Source organism: Aspergillus brasiliensis (genome assembly GCF_001889945.1).
Source record: "Aspergillus brasiliensis CBS 101740 unplaced genomic scaffold ASPBRscaffold_1, whole genome shotgun sequence".
In the NCBI taxonomy this organism is placed as follows: domain Eukaryota; kingdom Fungi; phylum Ascomycota; class Eurotiomycetes; order Eurotiales; family Aspergillaceae; genus Aspergillus; species Aspergillus brasiliensis.
In genome coordinates this window covers 687157-703754 of record NW_027137442.1, presented here as the reverse complement: position 1 = coordinate 703754, position 16598 = coordinate 687157, and the positions used below count along the sequence as shown (strand labels likewise).

At 50.7% G+C, this 16598-nt stretch overlaps 6 protein-coding genes across 6 annotated transcripts; 2 read left to right on the top strand and 4 right to left on the bottom strand.

Annotated features, from left to right (window-relative positions):
- Positions 1-237: 237 nt before the first annotated feature.
- ASPBRDRAFT_190347 (cobalamin-independent methionine synthase II family protein) lies at positions 238-1437 on the bottom strand (the record flags this gene model as incomplete). The annotated part of the gene is made up of 1 exon (XM_067620218.1): positions 238-1437. One exon carries the CDS (start codon positions 1435-1437, stop codon positions 238-240), a length of 1200 nt encoding a protein of 399 aa, XP_067484252.1.
- Positions 1268-2701, bottom strand: ASPBRDRAFT_36193 (uncharacterized protein). The gene has a single exon (XM_067623455.1). It carries the CDS (start codon positions 2493-2495, stop codon positions 1644-1646), a length of 852 nt encoding a protein of 283 aa, XP_067484251.1. The 5' UTR covers positions 2496-2701; the 3' UTR covers positions 1268-1643.
- Positions 2702-3082: 381 nt separating this feature from the next.
- ASPBRDRAFT_36189 (uncharacterized protein) lies at positions 3083-4214 on the top strand. The gene has a single exon (XM_067623454.1). It carries the CDS (start codon positions 3217-3219, stop codon positions 4036-4038), a length of 822 nt encoding a protein of 273 aa, XP_067484250.1. The 5' UTR covers positions 3083-3216; the 3' UTR covers positions 4039-4214.
- Positions 4215-4367: 153 nt separating this feature from the next.
- ASPBRDRAFT_36188 (putative ABC multidrug transporter) lies at positions 4368-9400 on the bottom strand. Its single transcript, XM_067623453.1, has 15 exons — positions 9317-9400; positions 9034-9257; positions 8939-8983; positions 8477-8887; positions 7879-8423; positions 7325-7830; positions 6666-7275; positions 6343-6617; positions 6118-6293; positions 5977-6070; positions 5622-5929; positions 5366-5572; positions 5158-5317; positions 4672-5111; positions 4368-4618 (listed from the first exon to the last, which is right to left on the bottom strand). Exons 2-15 carry the CDS (start codon positions 9229-9231, stop codon positions 4520-4522), a joined length of 4074 nt encoding a protein of 1357 aa, XP_067484249.1. The 5' UTR covers positions 9232-9257; positions 9317-9400; the 3' UTR covers positions 4368-4519.
- Positions 9401-10851: 1451 nt separating this feature from the next.
- On the bottom strand, positions 10852-12558 carry ASPBRDRAFT_24712 (putative amino acid permease family protein; the record flags this gene model as incomplete). The annotated part of the gene is made up of 2 exons (XM_067622075.1): positions 10852-12308; positions 12399-12558. The coding sequence occupies 2 exons, from the start codon at positions 12556-12558 to the stop codon at positions 10852-10854; spliced, it is 1617 nt and encodes a 538-aa protein (XP_067484248.1).
- A 2398-nt stretch (positions 12559-14956) lies between these two features.
- On the top strand, positions 14957-16541 carry ASPBRDRAFT_49992 (uncharacterized protein; the record flags this gene model as incomplete). Its single annotated transcript, XM_067626462.1, has 2 exons — positions 14957-15270; positions 15317-16541. 2 exons carry the CDS (start codon positions 14957-14959, stop codon positions 16539-16541), a joined length of 1539 nt encoding a protein of 512 aa, XP_067484247.1.
- Between the last annotated feature and the right edge of the window lie 57 nt (positions 16542-16598).

Here is a 16598-nt window from a genome sequence, read left to right as displayed (position 1 = left end):
GAATTCATCCACCCGCAATCCTGCAGCATAAATTAATTGGTTAAGGATCATCGCGGATGTCCGGAACCCAACAATTCAGCCACGTGCACCAGTCTGCGGTGCTACTTGACAGCAGCAAGAACTGTGGATCATGCAATTTCTGTGCCTGACAGCATGGCATTCTTCAACATACACAGTACATACACATAATCCAGTGGTATGCTTCAAATATAGTGACAAGAGTATACACTATCCCTGCTACGGCCACACCCGCTCGGCTACTTTCTGCACCAACTGCAGCTTCTCCCACATGCGCGCCTCCGTCATTCCAATTCCCCGGCCGTGGCTCACGCTGGAGAAGCCACACTGCGGACTCACTCCAAGCGAGCTATCCAGCACCTCTTGCCGACTCCGGCCTTGCCCCTGCGCAATCACCTCCGCTGCTTCATACACCCGCGCCTGCAGCTCCTCCACCGGCTCCAATTCCGCGGCCTTCGTCGAGACCACTCCCAGCACCACGTTCTTGCCCACCGGCAAATGTCGCAGCGGCTGGAAGTCTCCCGCGCGCTCGGTGTCATATTCCAGGTAGAACGTGTCATAGTCGAGGCCCGTGAACATGCGTCGCGCAATCCGCTCATACGACCCACTGAGCACATGCGTCGACCCGGGCATATTGCCCCGACAGAGGTGCACTCCGACATGAAGATCGGTGGGTCGGTCCCGGAGACTTTCGTTGTGCGCCCAGATGTACAGATCCAGCAGTTCATCCGGGTCAATCCCATCCCCCAGACACCGCGATCGCATCTCGTCCGTGACAAAGAAGGTCATGGCGGGGTCGTCCACTTGAATGGAGCGTAGTCCTGCGTCGTAAAGGATCCGGTACTCCCGTGCAAACGCCCTCGCGAGGTCGGCAAAGTACTCTTTGTCGGTGGTATACGGGCTGGATGTCGTGAACGCGGTTCCCGCGCGCAGATGCTGGTGCTGCCAGGTAATAGACGGCATGCTCATCTTGCACTCCTTCCACTGCTCCTGCGGCACCAGACTTCGCAGGTATTCCCAGTCGGCCAGGTACGGGCTGCGCACGTGTTGAATCTTGCCCACGGCGATGCAGGCATCCCGTTCCTTGACGCCCAGCTTCTCCAGCGTCCGCAGGGTCGGAAGCCCCGTGCGGTAGCCGTCCGGAATGGGGACCTTGGTCATTTCCAGCCCCTCCAGGTTCTCGAAGAACCCGGCGTAGAAGATTGGCCGTTCAAACTCTCCAGTCATGAGAGGGCGCACCTTGTGTGCCTGCTGCTGCTCCACCACCTTGGCAATCGCCTGTTTGGTCACCTGCTGCACATCCTCCGGCACGTTGGTTCGGGTGTAAATGTGCGCCAATCCGGCAGCGTTGCGGGTAGCTAACAGCTCCTCGGGCCGCATCAGCGAGCCGATCTGTTCTGCACGAAATGTAGGAGCCATGATACTTGCCTGAATGAATTCTGTATAAATGAGTCCATACAGACTACTCTGCAGGCCAGTTAAATAACCTCATCTTCGTGTTCGATGCGGGGAAGGAGGGGCTAGCGGTTTCGGCCGTCCGCAACGACCGACCGACAGCCACCTTCGATGCCTCACATCCTCAAATGGTAGTTTAGTCCGAGCTCAGCACCGATCAACCACACAGATCATCTTTCCTCGGAGTTCACATTATCCGGCATCTCCTTTACTCCTTTGAGCACTTCCAGAACCAAGTCCAGTTTCCGATGGACTTCTCCCACCTCCCGCCGTAGATCTCGTACTTCTTGCACCAAGACCCGGGCAAGACTGTTGCCATCCACCTCGCGACGCGCCTGAGATGGACTCGAAGGAGTAGCCTGGGGAGAATCCGCCGTCGGTGGTCGCACTCGTTTAGCGTGGTTGACATCTTCCGCAGTGAGATCGTCTGGTGCGGGACGTTTATGCGACAAAGCCTCGTTCTCGCTCGTCTGCTTCAGTAGCTGATCCTCCATCGCTATCCATTGATCGATCACAGTCGTGAGGGCGTTGGGGAGCTCTGTCTGAGCCATTCCACTGGCGATGTCGCGACGACGGGTCCGTCGCTCAATACTCCGATCCGTCACAATCTGCTGATAGGACGGGGGCGAGAAATTCCGCCCTGTGAATCTGTTCATGTATCCGGCCACGTTGTCCCAGAAGGCGCTTCGGTTCTGATTGGTGAGATACATGTCCTTCCGCTCGATACACTTCTTGAAGAGGATGATGAGTTCATTTTCGAATAGCATCCGTCCGCGCCGGCGCGCAGCTTGCATGTCGGCGCCATGAGTCGTTTCATTATACGGGGAAAGGACGTGCGGGGGCTGTCCATGTGGTGATGGGACCGGATATGGGTGGGGAGGACTCTGCTGCCATGGCGGATGCTGCGGTGCAGGATGTGTCGGAGTTTGATTCACGGGCTTTGCACTCGGGCTCTGGGGGTGGGTAGGAGTCGTGGGAGTAGCGGAGAGGCGATAAAGAGGCTTCCGCCCGGTCAAGTCCATCTTCTTGGTGGGAATCATGACACGTTGGGAGCTAGAGGCAGCAGAACCGGCGAGGAAGGATGTTTGTTTGTCTCGGATCCATTGAGTTGGTGATCAGAATAGCTCCGTACGTGATTAGATGCTGTTGCTATAAGAGGCAGTAGCCACCGATGCTGTAGGCAATCTCAGCCTCGAACCAGCCGCAGCGTAGCCATGGCTGTCGCGTCTACAACAGTAAAGAAAGAGCTATCCAACGGAGCACGCGACAAGTTCCTGAACAAACAAGCCAAACCAGCCAAACACCTCCCCGATATCAGGGGCTGCCTTATCGGACAGAACCGTCCCGGGGACATCCCCCCACCAATCAGCAATCCCCCTTTAACCGACGCAACTAATCAAATAAGGATAGATTAGCAGTCTGCGCCTGATTTGATTGGCAGTAATATCCGCAATGCCTGTATCTCCAGCCAATCAGCGCATGACGGGCGCCTCAACTGCCGACATCCATGACGCAATTGGCCCTTTCTCGATCAAATCACAGCCGTTTCTTAGGCCTGCCAGATCGGGTGTCCCAAGTTTGCGACGAACTCTGTACTGATTACCACTTCGCCTCATTCCATTACCCCATCCCATCCCTATCTCCACATTCACCTTCATCGCCTCATACATATACATATACGGAGTATTCTCTACTACCTACCTACCTTATCAATGCCTGCCTCCCATTGATGCCCTCACATTAATGGTCAATTTCACCCTTGACGACACCGCAACCAACTCCCCCACCGGCCTCACCCGACACCTGAACACCACCGTCGAAGAATATGTCTTCCCCATCCTCATCGCGCTCTCGTGGTGCAACGCCATCGAGCTGGTCATCCTCTGCCTCAACACCTTCAAACGCTACACCGGCGCCTACTTCTGGTCCCTGCTGATCGCCTCCCTCTCCATCATCCCTTTTAGCCTCGGCTACCTGCTCAAAATGTTCGGTCTCACCTTCAGCAACTACTTCCTCGAGATCGCCATCGTGGGTGTCGGCTGGATCGGCATGGTCACAGGACAATCGCTGGTCCTCTGGTCGCGTCTGCACCTCGTGCTGCATCAGAAGAAGATGCTCCAGGGCTTGCTCTACCTGATCATCTTCGATGGGATCCTGCTACATTCAGCGAGCGAGGGGCTGGAATTCGCCGTCAATGCGATGCCGGATTCGCAGTCGGTGAATATCGCGTTTGGGGTGATGGAGCGGGTGCAGTTGGTGTGGTTCTGTGCGCAGGAGTTGTTGCTTTCCGGATTATATATCAGGGAGACGGCGAGGATGTTGCGCATGGATAATGGGGAGTTGTCGCGGAGTGTGCTCGTGCAGTTGTTGTTGGTCAATGTGGTCATTATTGTCCTGGATTTGTCGGTCGTGGGGATTCAGTATGCCGGGTTTTTTACCTTTCAGGTGACGTTTAAGGCGTTGGTTTATAGTATTAAGTTGAAGTTGGAGTATGTGATTTTGGGGAGGTTGGTCGATGTGGCGTATGTGAGGTCGCAGACGGATACGCCGAGGTTTAGATTTTGATTGGGTCTTTTCTTTTGGGAAGGGAGTTGGTTTGGTTTGGTTATATATACCCTGGGTTTGTCTTTTGAGTCGGTTGGCTTTTTGGGGGTTGGGTTGTTATACTTCTCTGTCTATTATATTTATATCTGTATACTAGATTCTATATCTTAGTACTATATATTATATGCATGTACGCATCACCTTCATTGGTAGCGGTAAACCAAGATCACTATCACGAGCATATTTACTTTGGATTTTAACCTACTTTCCTCAATTGGTGCTTTCCTGGACCATACAATGCCAGCTACCACATTCAGGTCAAATGGAAGGGAGTACTGGAAAAGAACAATGACTGTGTATTAAACTCTAGTAAAATCAAAATATCTATATGACTGCATCAGTCGGTGTATCGTCTAATATCTATCTACCCAAACAATGCTTGTCTAATCATCTTCTCTCCAGCACTTCTCTTCTCTCTTCCTTCACAGAATACCCATCTGGTCTACTCCGACCGCGCACTCTTCGTCTTCTTGCTCCGCAGCTTCATCATCAAGAAAACCAGCGCATACGACGTGATACAAAACAGCGCCGTAATCCCAGTCTACAACGTATTAGCAAACATTCAGTCCCATCTCTCTTCAGGGATACACTCACATCTCTCCAGGAGTAGTACTTCTCCTTCAAGTTAAAGGTCTTCGCATAGTCCGAACCCATCGAGTACTGACAGAACGAGCAAGTGTCGGTGGCATTCGCGTCCAGGAGATAGCCCGTCTGCTCGGAAATAAATTCGGCCATGTACTGACCACACGTCTGACCGGACGGGGCGTTGAATTTGATAAACTCCGAGGGCTCACACTGGACTTTGACGTCCCAAAGCACTTCGCCCAGAAGACCACCCACCAGGTAGGTGAACGGGTCAAGGTAGTACATCCAGTACCGCCAGAACGGGGTGATACTCTCGTAGGGCACAACGACACCACAGAAAGAGATCATACCCGCGCCGATGAGGATGGGGTTCATGATGGCCGCGAAGTACTCGTTGGGAGCGTAGGCCGCAATGGCCTGTCCAATCGATGTGTACAGGAACTCGTAAACTAATATGGTCAGTTCTGCTCGACTCTGTAAAGGAAGGCTACTCACAGATCATTTGCAAGTACATGTGGCCCGAGATATACGCATCAACAGGCAGTCCGGCAACAAAGTACCAGCATGCAAAGTAGAGCGTAGCACAAATGATCAGGTAAGGGATCTCCGAAACTGCTTGGGCACCAATGAAGGCAATCCAGTGGTAGGTTTTAGACTGGTTCGGTTAGCCAACGTTGGTAAAGGTACTGCTGGAAGGACTTGCCTTCTTTTCTCGGGTCTCGAAAATATCGCGATTGTGCAGGAAGAACGGCTGCATCTGGTTGATACATCCGGGTGCGACGAAGATGAAGTTGAAGATAGCAAACAGACGAAGCTGTAGCGCAAACGTTCCATCGCCCATCTTCCAGAAAGTGAATCCACTGAACAGCGCGGCAAAAACGTGCAGAATGATTTTGTTCCACATGTAGTCCTGGCCAAGTTAGCTGATGCTTCTAGTCATAGATCATATGTTGACCTACCGGAGACCGCCATAGCTGGACCATAAGGCGGTGCAGCACCATCTTAAACTGGAACCAGACCGGGGTTGCGAAGTTGCTTTGGTCTTCCACGTAATCGGTGTTCGACTGACCCTCCTTGTTCAAGGCTTCAATCTCTGCAAGAGCGCGCTCACGCTCCTCAGATCGGCTCCACACATCAACCCAGTCGATAGGCTTCTCGGTATTGCCCTGGATAACCTCCACAATGTGTTCGGCAGGGTTCATGTCCGGGGGACAGGGGGCTCCGTTCTTTGCAAAATAGTCCAGCACTTTGTGAGATTCTTCGCCAGCTAATGAAAGGTTAGAATCAGTCCAGACAGTTGGGCGACAAGCTTACTCTCTCCGAAGTAGGTCATCTTTCCGCCTTTGGCAAGCAACACTAGCGAGTCAAAAGCATCGAACAAGACCGCGGACGGCTGATGGATAGTGCACTAGAATATGTGAGATGCCGTCCACATGCAAGAAATGATAGACATACCAGCACAGCCTGACCACTATCGACGAGCTTTCTCAAAAACCGGATAATGTTGTAAGCGGATTGTCCATCTAGACCCGATGTCGGTTCATCCAAGAAGAGAAGCGTTGGCTTGGCCACTAGTTCAACACCCAGTGTCACTCTCTTCCGCTGTTCAATGCTCAAGCCAGCTCCAGGAACTGTAATTGTCAGTATGCCAATCAGTCTTTATCCAGGGACGCCACATACCTCCAATCAAAGCGTCCCGGATGTCTCCCAGCTCCAAGAGATCAATGATGTGATCAACATAGGCAATCTTCTCTTCGCGTGGTACGGTATCCGGTTGGCGGAGGAGCGCAGAGAAGACCAGAGCTTCTCTCACGGTCGCAGTACCTTCGTGTACATCCATCTGCTCGCAGTAGCCTGTGGTACGCTGGAAACTGATGCCTTGCGGCCGACCATCGATCAGGATGGATCCGATGATCTCACCACTATCCTTGCGCTGAGCCAAAACATCGAGCAGTCTATATGAATCAGCTTTGCACCATTGTGTCGCCCTCATTAGCACTTACGTAGTCTTTCCCGCACCGGAGGATCCCATCAATGCCACCAAGTTACCCGGCTTGACATATCCAAACACCTGGTCCAGCAATTGCTTCTTCTGGCCATGGAAAGGGACGTGGTAGTCAAGATTGCTCCATGTGAATGTGGACTGCTTTCCAGACTGCGCAAGAACGGCTCCTTCAGATTTGGCCGAGACGCTGCTCTCCTCGTCTGGCTTCTTGCTTTTGGCGCCCCGCTTGTAGAGAAGGACAGAGGATCCGGCACTGCTATTGCGCAATTCAAATCCAACCGCTGTCAGGAAGATGAAGAATGCCCAGAAGCCGACGATAATACCGAAGCTTCGCCAGACGTGGTGATAGGTGTAGTTGTACTGCTCTTTGATGTAGGCGGCACCGTCAATGACACCTTCCGCATTGCTTCCCTTGACGGTGCAGCCACGGTAAGGCGAAGAGCCGCTAGGATAACCCGACCCATATGGAATATAGTCAGGCTCGACACAGTCAAGTTCCAGGCCGGTAAACTCGTTGGCCATTAGCGCCTCAAAAGCATATGCACCAGGGTTCAGATAGAAAATCCACCGGAACCAAACATGCATCTTCTCGAAAGGAATCAGATATCCTGTGCTGATTAGCGAGATTCCAAAATAGCTGTATCTGACACAACGAACCTCCGTAGACGAAAAAGACAGTTGAAAGAAACCCGGTCATCTTGGACGCATTACCAAATTGTTTGCACAGGGCACCAATCGCACGGAACATCTGCATATAGCACAGCGTTTGTACAATGATAATGATCCAGTACGTGAAGAAGCGGCCTGCGTCCATCTGCATGGCACTCATGAAATACAAAATCAAGGAGAAACATGACACCTGAACCAAGACGATGGGAATATCGGTGATCGCATTGGCAATAGCGAAAGCCGTGGGTCGGTAGAAACCAAACCTCTTTTGCCGGGAAAGAATAGGCCGACCCATGAATGACCCGGTTGTTTCGGACATTGTCTCGAGGAGGAAGTAGAGAATAGGGAAGAAAAGAGCACCAGGTCGCAGGAAGATGGAGCTGCTGTCAAGCTTAAGGTTGTAGAACAAACTCCCGCAGACGAGAGCCTGTAAGATGGCAGAAACCACCTTAATTATCATAGAGAGCTTATCACCGGCCAGAATCTGGAATTGACTTGAAAATGTCAGTTTCTCCGCGTGCTTGCAGTGTTAGGCAGCTTACCGAAGGGTGCAGCTGAGAATCTGATCCCACAGACCAGCCGTATAGACACTTTGCGGTCGAGGCACATGCTGCTTTCTCTTTTCCATTGCCACCGCAAGAGCCAGGTTTTCATCCTCGTTGACCAACTTCTCTGGCGGCTGGATATCATTCATCATCTGGGAGTAGATCGCACTCTGGCGATAACGAGCCTCGAACTCGGCGGGCGAGTTGGGGACCTTTTCTTCCATACCGGGGGCGACTATCCGTTCAGTGATCACTGTAACTGATGTCAAAAAGTCGGCGATGTTGGCTCCCTTGGGGCAGATGAATCCCATGTCTTCAAAGTAACCCCGAGCCAATGCACGCGGGCCGTAGTAGGTGACGAGACCCTCCGCCAAGACGAGGATCTTGTCGAATTCGTCGTAAATGCCATTTCCAGCTTGGTACATAGTAGCCATTATCGTCTTTTGGTTTTCGTTGGCCTCGCGTCGCAGCATGCGGGCAAATTCAACCGCTGTTTTGGAATCCAGACCGCGGGTAGGGTTATCCCAGAATTGAACAGGACTCTAAATCAATCGTAAGTAGTCCGTTTATATCGATAGTGACCGAAAGAATATACCTGGCCAGCCATCACTTCTGCCAATGAGACACGCTTCCGCTCACCACCAGATACACCACGGATAAATTCATTCCCAACCAATGTCTTCTTTGTGTGCGGAATGCCCAGCGACTCAAGAATGCCGTCTCTTTTTTCTTGAACGTAGTCCTTCCGGTTGTGCAGATGCTCGGGTCGTTCTCGGGGAACCTTGTTTCGAAGGGCGAATTTCATCGTTCGGTTGACGGTCAACGTAGGGAAATGCACATCGTCTTCATTGTTGAACATGATCTGCTGCCGGTACTTCTTCGCCTGTTTGTGGTCCATGCTTCCATATCGAGTCTCGCCGACAACTTCGTCGAAAGCTTCGCGATCATTGGAGATTACACGAAGAAATGATGTACATCCTGATCCTGGACGTCCCAGAACGAGTAACTATATATTGTTAGTGAGCTGTCAATTTCTCGGATCATTATTTCCTCCTACCATCTCTCCTGGCCGGAGTTGGCCAGAGATGTCCTTCAGGATTGTCTTGTAGAGATGTTAGTATGGGCTCAAGCTTGATATCATCTCAACCCTACCCTCTTTGGCCTTTGGCTCTTGCTGAACCACCCCAAAAACTGCCGTGGATCGGCCACTGACAGCAGTGTATCGCCCAGGGCGGCATCAGGGGCTGTGACATTCACGCTAACATTGCGCCATGTGAGCGTCAGCTGCTTGGGAATCGAAGAGTTCCCGGGCTCAATGTCCACGGTTGCTGAGGATGATGAAGTGTCCATCCTGAGTAATGATTCCACTTGTCGCACTGCACGTGGGAGCGTCAGTCACTATATCCGTTGTAGATCAGGCCGCTGCTAAGCATACCTATGAACCACAGTCCATAAAACAAGGCACCACGTGGAAGTCTGGCTCAGGTACTCGACTGAACACTATCAAAACCATGGGCATCTAATCTGTTATATTCCAATCTTTTTTCCTTCAGATAACGACTATGGAGACAGCTTACTGAAAAAGCGTTCTCCGTAACTCCGTAAACCCGGAGTATCATGAACCGTAAAGCCGACAATGCCCCACTATGAGAGCTTTTCACGAGCCTCATTCGCTGGAATATTATATCCGGCCCACAGCCCGGATATAGAGATGCAGCATCATATCAATAGTGGGCTGCAAAATCGTCGTGTCTGGAATTATTGTCCGCAATGACCTAAGATAAGCAAGAGCTAGCTGGTAATTGCCCCTCAGTGCTCTTTTCGAGCTTTCCGTGTATTGAGTCCACGAGTCAGGTCAGTATGTGCGGCCTATCTCGCACTCAAGCATACACCGTGGCCAGAGCTCTTGACTAGAAAGGAATATAAGTCAAGCCTTTCAAAAGTGTCCAAAGCCCAGCTTCAGCAACACATAGGCAAATTGCGTCACAGTTCATCGGCAGATAACGCTTCTGGGCAGAGCCTCAAGGCCAGGAACAACCATCTAAGGCTCGGATATAGCCAGCTAGCAGGTGGGTACTTTCGGGATTGTCAAAGCTGTGGAACACATCGAAATCTTTGCTACTAATCAAACCTGGTCTGGGCCCTTCAAGCCATCCGGTTTCTGTGTTTCATAGGTGTGTCAGCATTCAGAGTGTAGCAAGTTGCTTGTTCGTTCTCAGGGGAACATCATGTAAAACCACCCTCCCAACGTCATCAATTGAACACAATCGATCGATAACATCCGGCACTTGATCCGATTCTTGTCGCCTGTAACCAATAATGGCTGCACCTGTATCATCCCCACCTTCCCATGGTCAACAGTCGGCAGATGGTGATAAATCCGAAGGCAGTTGGGAAAATATTTCCTCTTCTAGTCCTGCAGGCACGCTAGCCACTGTATACTGTTGAGGATCCATTCCATTCCCGATTTGATCTTGGGTGCCCTGAAGGTATCGTGAACTTCTGATTGGGAAGACTGGATGTGAAAGCTAGGGGAGTAGTTAATTATTTGCATTCAGGTAGCTTTTTCGGTAAATGACGACCGGGAAAACCTGGATAGATAGCAAATGTAGCGCGTTAGCAAATGACAGTCAGGTAGCAGGATGAGAGTGGTGCCATATGTGGGGTGATGGCACATGCGACACGTGAGGGCGCGTCCTTGGGTCACGGGCCTTTCTCATCGACAAACACTCTACACTCCTTGCTCTCTCCGCAATACGCGCAATGTCGATCCTACCATGTTGCTTACTGGTGATCCTCGAGTGGCAATACTTGGTTTCGATCTCAGAAAGTACCGGTATGCGACCTTTGCAGCCTATAAACTCACCAGGTGAGTTTCAGTGGCTTAGTTGCTTCCTACGCATGCAACCTAACTAAGAAATAAGTGAAGTCATTGTAGTCATTAAAAAGTTGAAATCTATATACAAAGATTTATTTCTTCTTATCTTGCGTCTGTGTCGCCGAGTTGATTTCAAGCCTCTGTGCCTGAATCATCTGGTCGATCGCATCCTTCGTCTTCAGATACGTGCGGTTTCCTTGAACGAACCAGAATCCAACGGCCACCACCAGCATCACTCCAAACACGGCAATGGCATAATTCATATCGCTAGGTGCGGGGTTCGGGGATCCTGGGAAGAGGAAGAACACTGTCGTGATCATGCAGTAGATGATGCTGATCCAGTTAACCAGCTTCCCCCATCGTCCGAGATGGAACTGGCCTGGCGGCAGCTTATCGCGCCCAACTACCAGAAGGGCGGCAATGGGAAGACCATAAGAGATGGTCAAAGCGATCGTACTGACGCTCAAAATCGCATCGAGCACTGTGTTGGCGAAAAGATAAAGAATTCCGACCAATGCGATCCAAAAGCCCTGGAACCATAGTGCTCGTGCTGGAACCTTCCATACCGGGTCGACCAGCATGAGATATCCGCTCCACGGCAAGCCACCATCTCGCGCAAAGCCCCAAGTGAGTCGAGAGGCGGTTGTGAGGATACTAATTCCCTGGCCCAGGCCATTAAAGATGAATAATGCGATGAGTGTGGCGCCACCTTCCAGGCCGACTGTCTCCACCATCAACTCCATGAATGGCAGTCCGGTAGGGGAGTTGATGACCTCGTTGACGTCCTGGATGCAAAACAAGCACACCACCATGAAGATGAAACCAGTGATGGCGCCCATAAGTACAGAAAGCCACATAACTTTCGGTGCGTTGCGACGTGGGGCAGGAATCTCCTCGACCATATGAATAACGGCATCAAAAGCCGTAAGACCATAAGCGGCCTGCACTAGGCCTGTGAACCAGACGACACCATTACCCCATCCGGTCTCGTTCATCCACGCCCCAAAGACAAAAGAAGCTGGTTGGAAGGAGAGTCCTTTCTTCACGCCGACAGAGATGAGCAGAGCAAGTGACAAGACGACAAATAAGCCGGTAAACCAGATCCCGACAAAGTTGTTGAGCCAGGGAAGGACCTTTTCCTTCCTACAGCCGACTAGGTTGATAACAGTCAACACCAGGACTGTGCCGATGTAGACGATGAAATTGAGCCAGCCAGTGTTGGCCCCGCCCCAGGAATTATCGAACATGACTTTCATCCCCAGGAGGAACTCGGCCATGAAGGCAACCTGGGACGCTGTCAAGGTCCACCAGCCGAACATGTTGATCCAAGCGCACATGTACGAGACAAAGCGACCCAATGGGGTGTCCCAAAGTCGAAACACCCAATACGCCTGGCCCAAAGCGGTCGGCATACTACTAGTGAGCTCTCCAAGCGAAACTGCTACACACAGGTTGCAGGCCGTGACCAGCACAAGACCCCAGAGAATGGTCACCGAGCCGCCATTGGTGAGACCGCTGTCTAAATCCTGCGCGAAAGTCGAGTAGGTGCCTGGTCGCAACGGTTAGCTGCCGTTCTTGGCGCCCCAGTGGGTGTTGCGCACAGAGCACACGAAAAATCCGACGATCGGGCAGGACTGACCTAAGACACAAAACGCGAGAGACAACATGCTCCAAACATCGAATTTCCGGGTCATGGCCTGGTCATGGCCCATGGCCGCAAGATCGTGAGCATCTTGGACGCTCTGGTCGACCGACTGGATCGGTTTGATCGGCCCGTTGTTTTCCAAGTCCATCGACATCCGGAGATAAAAAGGGAAGAAAATGCACAATCACAAATAAATAAATTCAGCCAAGCGGGAGAGCAACGAGATCGATGGACAAGTTGTGCACCCAATTGTCCATTTTCTGCCAATTCATACAACTGTTTCAAGTGCTGAGGGGGGAGGGTTCATATATGAACAAGTCTAAGGATGCAAGGGCATGGAGAATCTCGGGGCTTCCCCTCACAAGGCCAGCATGCTTAGTTTGGAAAGGTAAAATGGTTATCAAGATGATAATGACCAAGTTAATGATCAATTGGTCATGAAAGAGATCCTCGTGAGTGGACAAGATAGATAAGTTGACGATAAGTGAAATTTTTTCCGGTCTTTGACTTTTGACTTTTGCGGGGGCTGGATTTTTTTAGGCTCGGCAGGACTTCCCAAGTGGGGATGGCAGCTTCGGGCATCCAAGCCAGTTGCAGTGAACGAGGCGCTATACTCTGAGCAGCACTCAGCCAGGCTATGGTCGTGATATTTGCCTCGTATACTTGTTGTGAAGCAGCGATATCGCTCCAGGCAAGCATCGGTTGCTTACAGCTCTCGGATCGTATGTCGTTCAGATGGGGTGTTCAATGCAGTCTCCCATATATCAAGGCCCATTCCACCAGTCTGCTATAATCGCTCTATGGAAATGGCAGCTACGACTATCGATTTGCAGGTCGCCTCGAGGTTGCAGGTTATCCCTAGCTTTCCGGAACCCAATCCCAGAACATCATCTTCAATCTCCCCGTCATCAATCCCAATCGGGCAGGTCTATGCGGAGGCGATAACCGCGTCCGGGGCACTGATTGTCGATCCATCCACCATTATCTTCCCCTTGATTAATACAAGATGCACTATGTGGCGAATTCGTGATCTCATGGCCAGTATGGAAACTGAATGAGGCCTTGTCACCATCACAGCTGCCCATCCTGAGATTTCAACAATTTACACCCAGATGCAATGTTACAAAGCTGTTCACAGTGTACACCCCAAGCCTGGGGTTGTTGTAGCACTAGCCTGAACTTTGTCTTAGCCGACTTCCGATCCAAGAAAGGGGAAAGAATAATGCGGGGTGCTAAACTGCAGCTGCCTGTTGGCGGCCTGAACTGTCGATCAAAGTGTCATAGTGGCGAGCTGTCCGACAACGGAAAGCGGGTTCTGGTGGATGGTGGCATCCGCCGAGCACACTCGTCGGCCGTTTTTGCCTGATAGGTTGAGAACACCGAGTCATGCACGATAGCTGCTGATAAGGTTTTGGTGTGTGGAATTTAACCATCCAACTGCGCATGCGGCCAAAGTTATCCATTGCAATTCGCCCGTCGATTTTACTTAGTGCTACATATACGAGGTCTGCAGCCTCGTATGCAGCAGCGGAAGCTTACGGCTAAAAGCCATCTTTACATGATGCAGGTTCTTAAGGCTATTATCGGAACTTTCCGCTATCTGAATTTTCGAGATTATCTATATGCTCGGCGTGTCACATAGGGAACATGATGCTTTCGACTAATTGCAACTGTTACACAAAAAAAAAAAGCTCTGGGATTTGAACCTACTGCTATTCACCATCCTCAATTTACTAACAAATACAGAAGAGCAAGCTTGAGCAAGGGAGCCCCCATTCTACACAATGACTAACTTCGTCCGGATAAGATCGATCATGCATAGCTGTGTTGCAAGCCCAAGGAGACTGGAGAGATTAAATCCCTCGTCAGCGAAGAAGTATGCAACACCATCCGCGGGGCCGGCTCTAAGAGCCTATCAGCGACTGAATCCGTTTGGCCGGACGTAATTTACTCCAAGATGAATGTATTACATTGAAGCGCGAGACACAGCCCAGCGATACGATATACAGGCTGCAGCATTTCAACAGGCATCATAGCTCTGAAACGAGGCATTGACCAATAATAATAGGGTCTCTGATGGAGATCACTCCACCTGAATAGCAAGCGACCGCCAGGGACCCAGTTACAAATATCCTTCGCATCATGAAAGACTGTCCCTGCTGCAACCCCTGCTTTTGGATCTACCAGTGATATCGCTACTCGAATTAGCAACAACATTGCTCAAACATACTATCTGTCTCGCCTTGGTCGTAATTGGCGTCTCTTCTTACTCCTGCTTACGGTACCGTTCATGAGCAAAAGCGGAACAAAAAGCCACACATACAAATGCTGTCGCTCTTGACTACTTTATTTATTATTATTTTACGCAATCTGCAGCGTTATTCGACGTACGGTCCAATTACGCGCAATAGTTGGTCCGAAAGAACATGGCCGTCACCGCTTTTATGCATGAGCCAAGACAATGCAGGATGCATCACTGCCATCCCTGACAAGGCTGACTCTCCAAGCCCCTCGTTTCTTTCCCTTCGATTCTCGGGTTTGTTACAGCCGGAATGTCCCGCAGTTCAAAGCCAAACATCTTCACCTACTCTGATTTCGACCTTGAAGCAGTGTGTCGTCAGGCGAGCGCGCTACGCCAGGGTATCCCATGTACTTGTGATTCTGACCAACGCCCTGCCTCAGGAAGCTTCAACTGGGCCATCTTCATCCGTTTCGAAGATGGGCTACAATGGGTCTTTAGATCACCGCATGCAAGGACATTTATGCCTCTTGAAATCGGGGTAAAGCTACTAGCAAGCGAAGCTGCCACGCTCCGATATCTCAAAGCGCACAGTGATCTTCCGGTCCCGGAAGTATATGACTACTGGTAATGCACCCTTCAAACGATGTCCTTCTAGCCTAACCTGCCGTAGTGCATCGTCCGATAATGACACCAAAGTCCCTTTCATCCTTATGAGCCAAGCTCCTGGCTGGCCATTATCAAAAGTCTGGGTATCAGCTGGCTCTCCCCTACCTGATCTAGATCCTTCCAGAAAAGCCAAGGTCTTGGACCAATTAGGCGGTATCACCTGGAAGCTTTCACAGTTGCGGCTTGATAGGATCGGCTCACTTTATGAGGAAGATGGAGCTTTCGAAATCAAGGAATGCCTATGGCGTTGTTATATGTTACATGAAAGATTCTTAAACGAGGGCCAGCGTGGTTCTTTCGCTACAGATGCAGAGTTCTATGAAAGTCTTGTTTCCGCATTTCTGGAACACGTAGAGAGCCTACGATTATCGCATCATTGTTTTGTGGCCCCGGTCCCCCCGAGACAAGACTATCAATCCGACAAGCAATATAGGAGCGCTGTGGATCTGTGGAATGACTTCGTCGCTGTCGGAGACAAAATCGACTCTGCGGATAACCGGCTGGATTACATTGTTGCAGGGAATGCGCTCCGCGACATCGTACGCAAGCTTGAAATCCCAGCTGTTGATTCTAGAAGCTTTCCCCTGTGCCACGCGGATCTCAGTGTCAATAACATCTATGTTGACGACGACTACAACATTACTTGTATTATCGACTGGGCTTTTACATCCTCTGTTCCTGATTCTTTGCTGCTAGCCCCTCCAGTGTTGCCACAATACGGCAATAAAATAGGCCCAGAATTGCATGCAGCCTTCATCGATGGCTTTATGGCAGCTATACCTGGATCGACCGAGGAGAGATTGCAGCGCAGGTACCGCGAATGCCTTGAACAAGGCCACTTTTACTGGAATTTGAGTCGGCTCCTCGGCCTGGACACTATCAATGATTACAACCTCTTTGCTGAAATTTGGCAATTTACCTTTAATCATGAAAAAGACATAAACCAGTACTTCTTACAACAACGTCACTCGCCCCACTACATCCAACTCTATGATGAAGTTCGACAAGAGGATCGGCCCCTATGGAAGGTCGAAAGAGATGAGAAGGCCTATTTCCGGAACAATGTGTTCAAGCACACAATAGCCAAGAAATTGACGCTCATGTCCGAGTGGAAAGCAAAGTACACGGCTGAGAGTCCGCGGAGGATTCGGCACGATATGTTTGTTGCTTCTCCGAATTTGTGGAAGTGGATTTTGCGGTTCATGCAGGAATGGGAGGAGATGCTTTGATGCGGACAGCAATGTCTTACAAGATCATCATTAGGGACTTGGCGCAGTCTTGTGTGA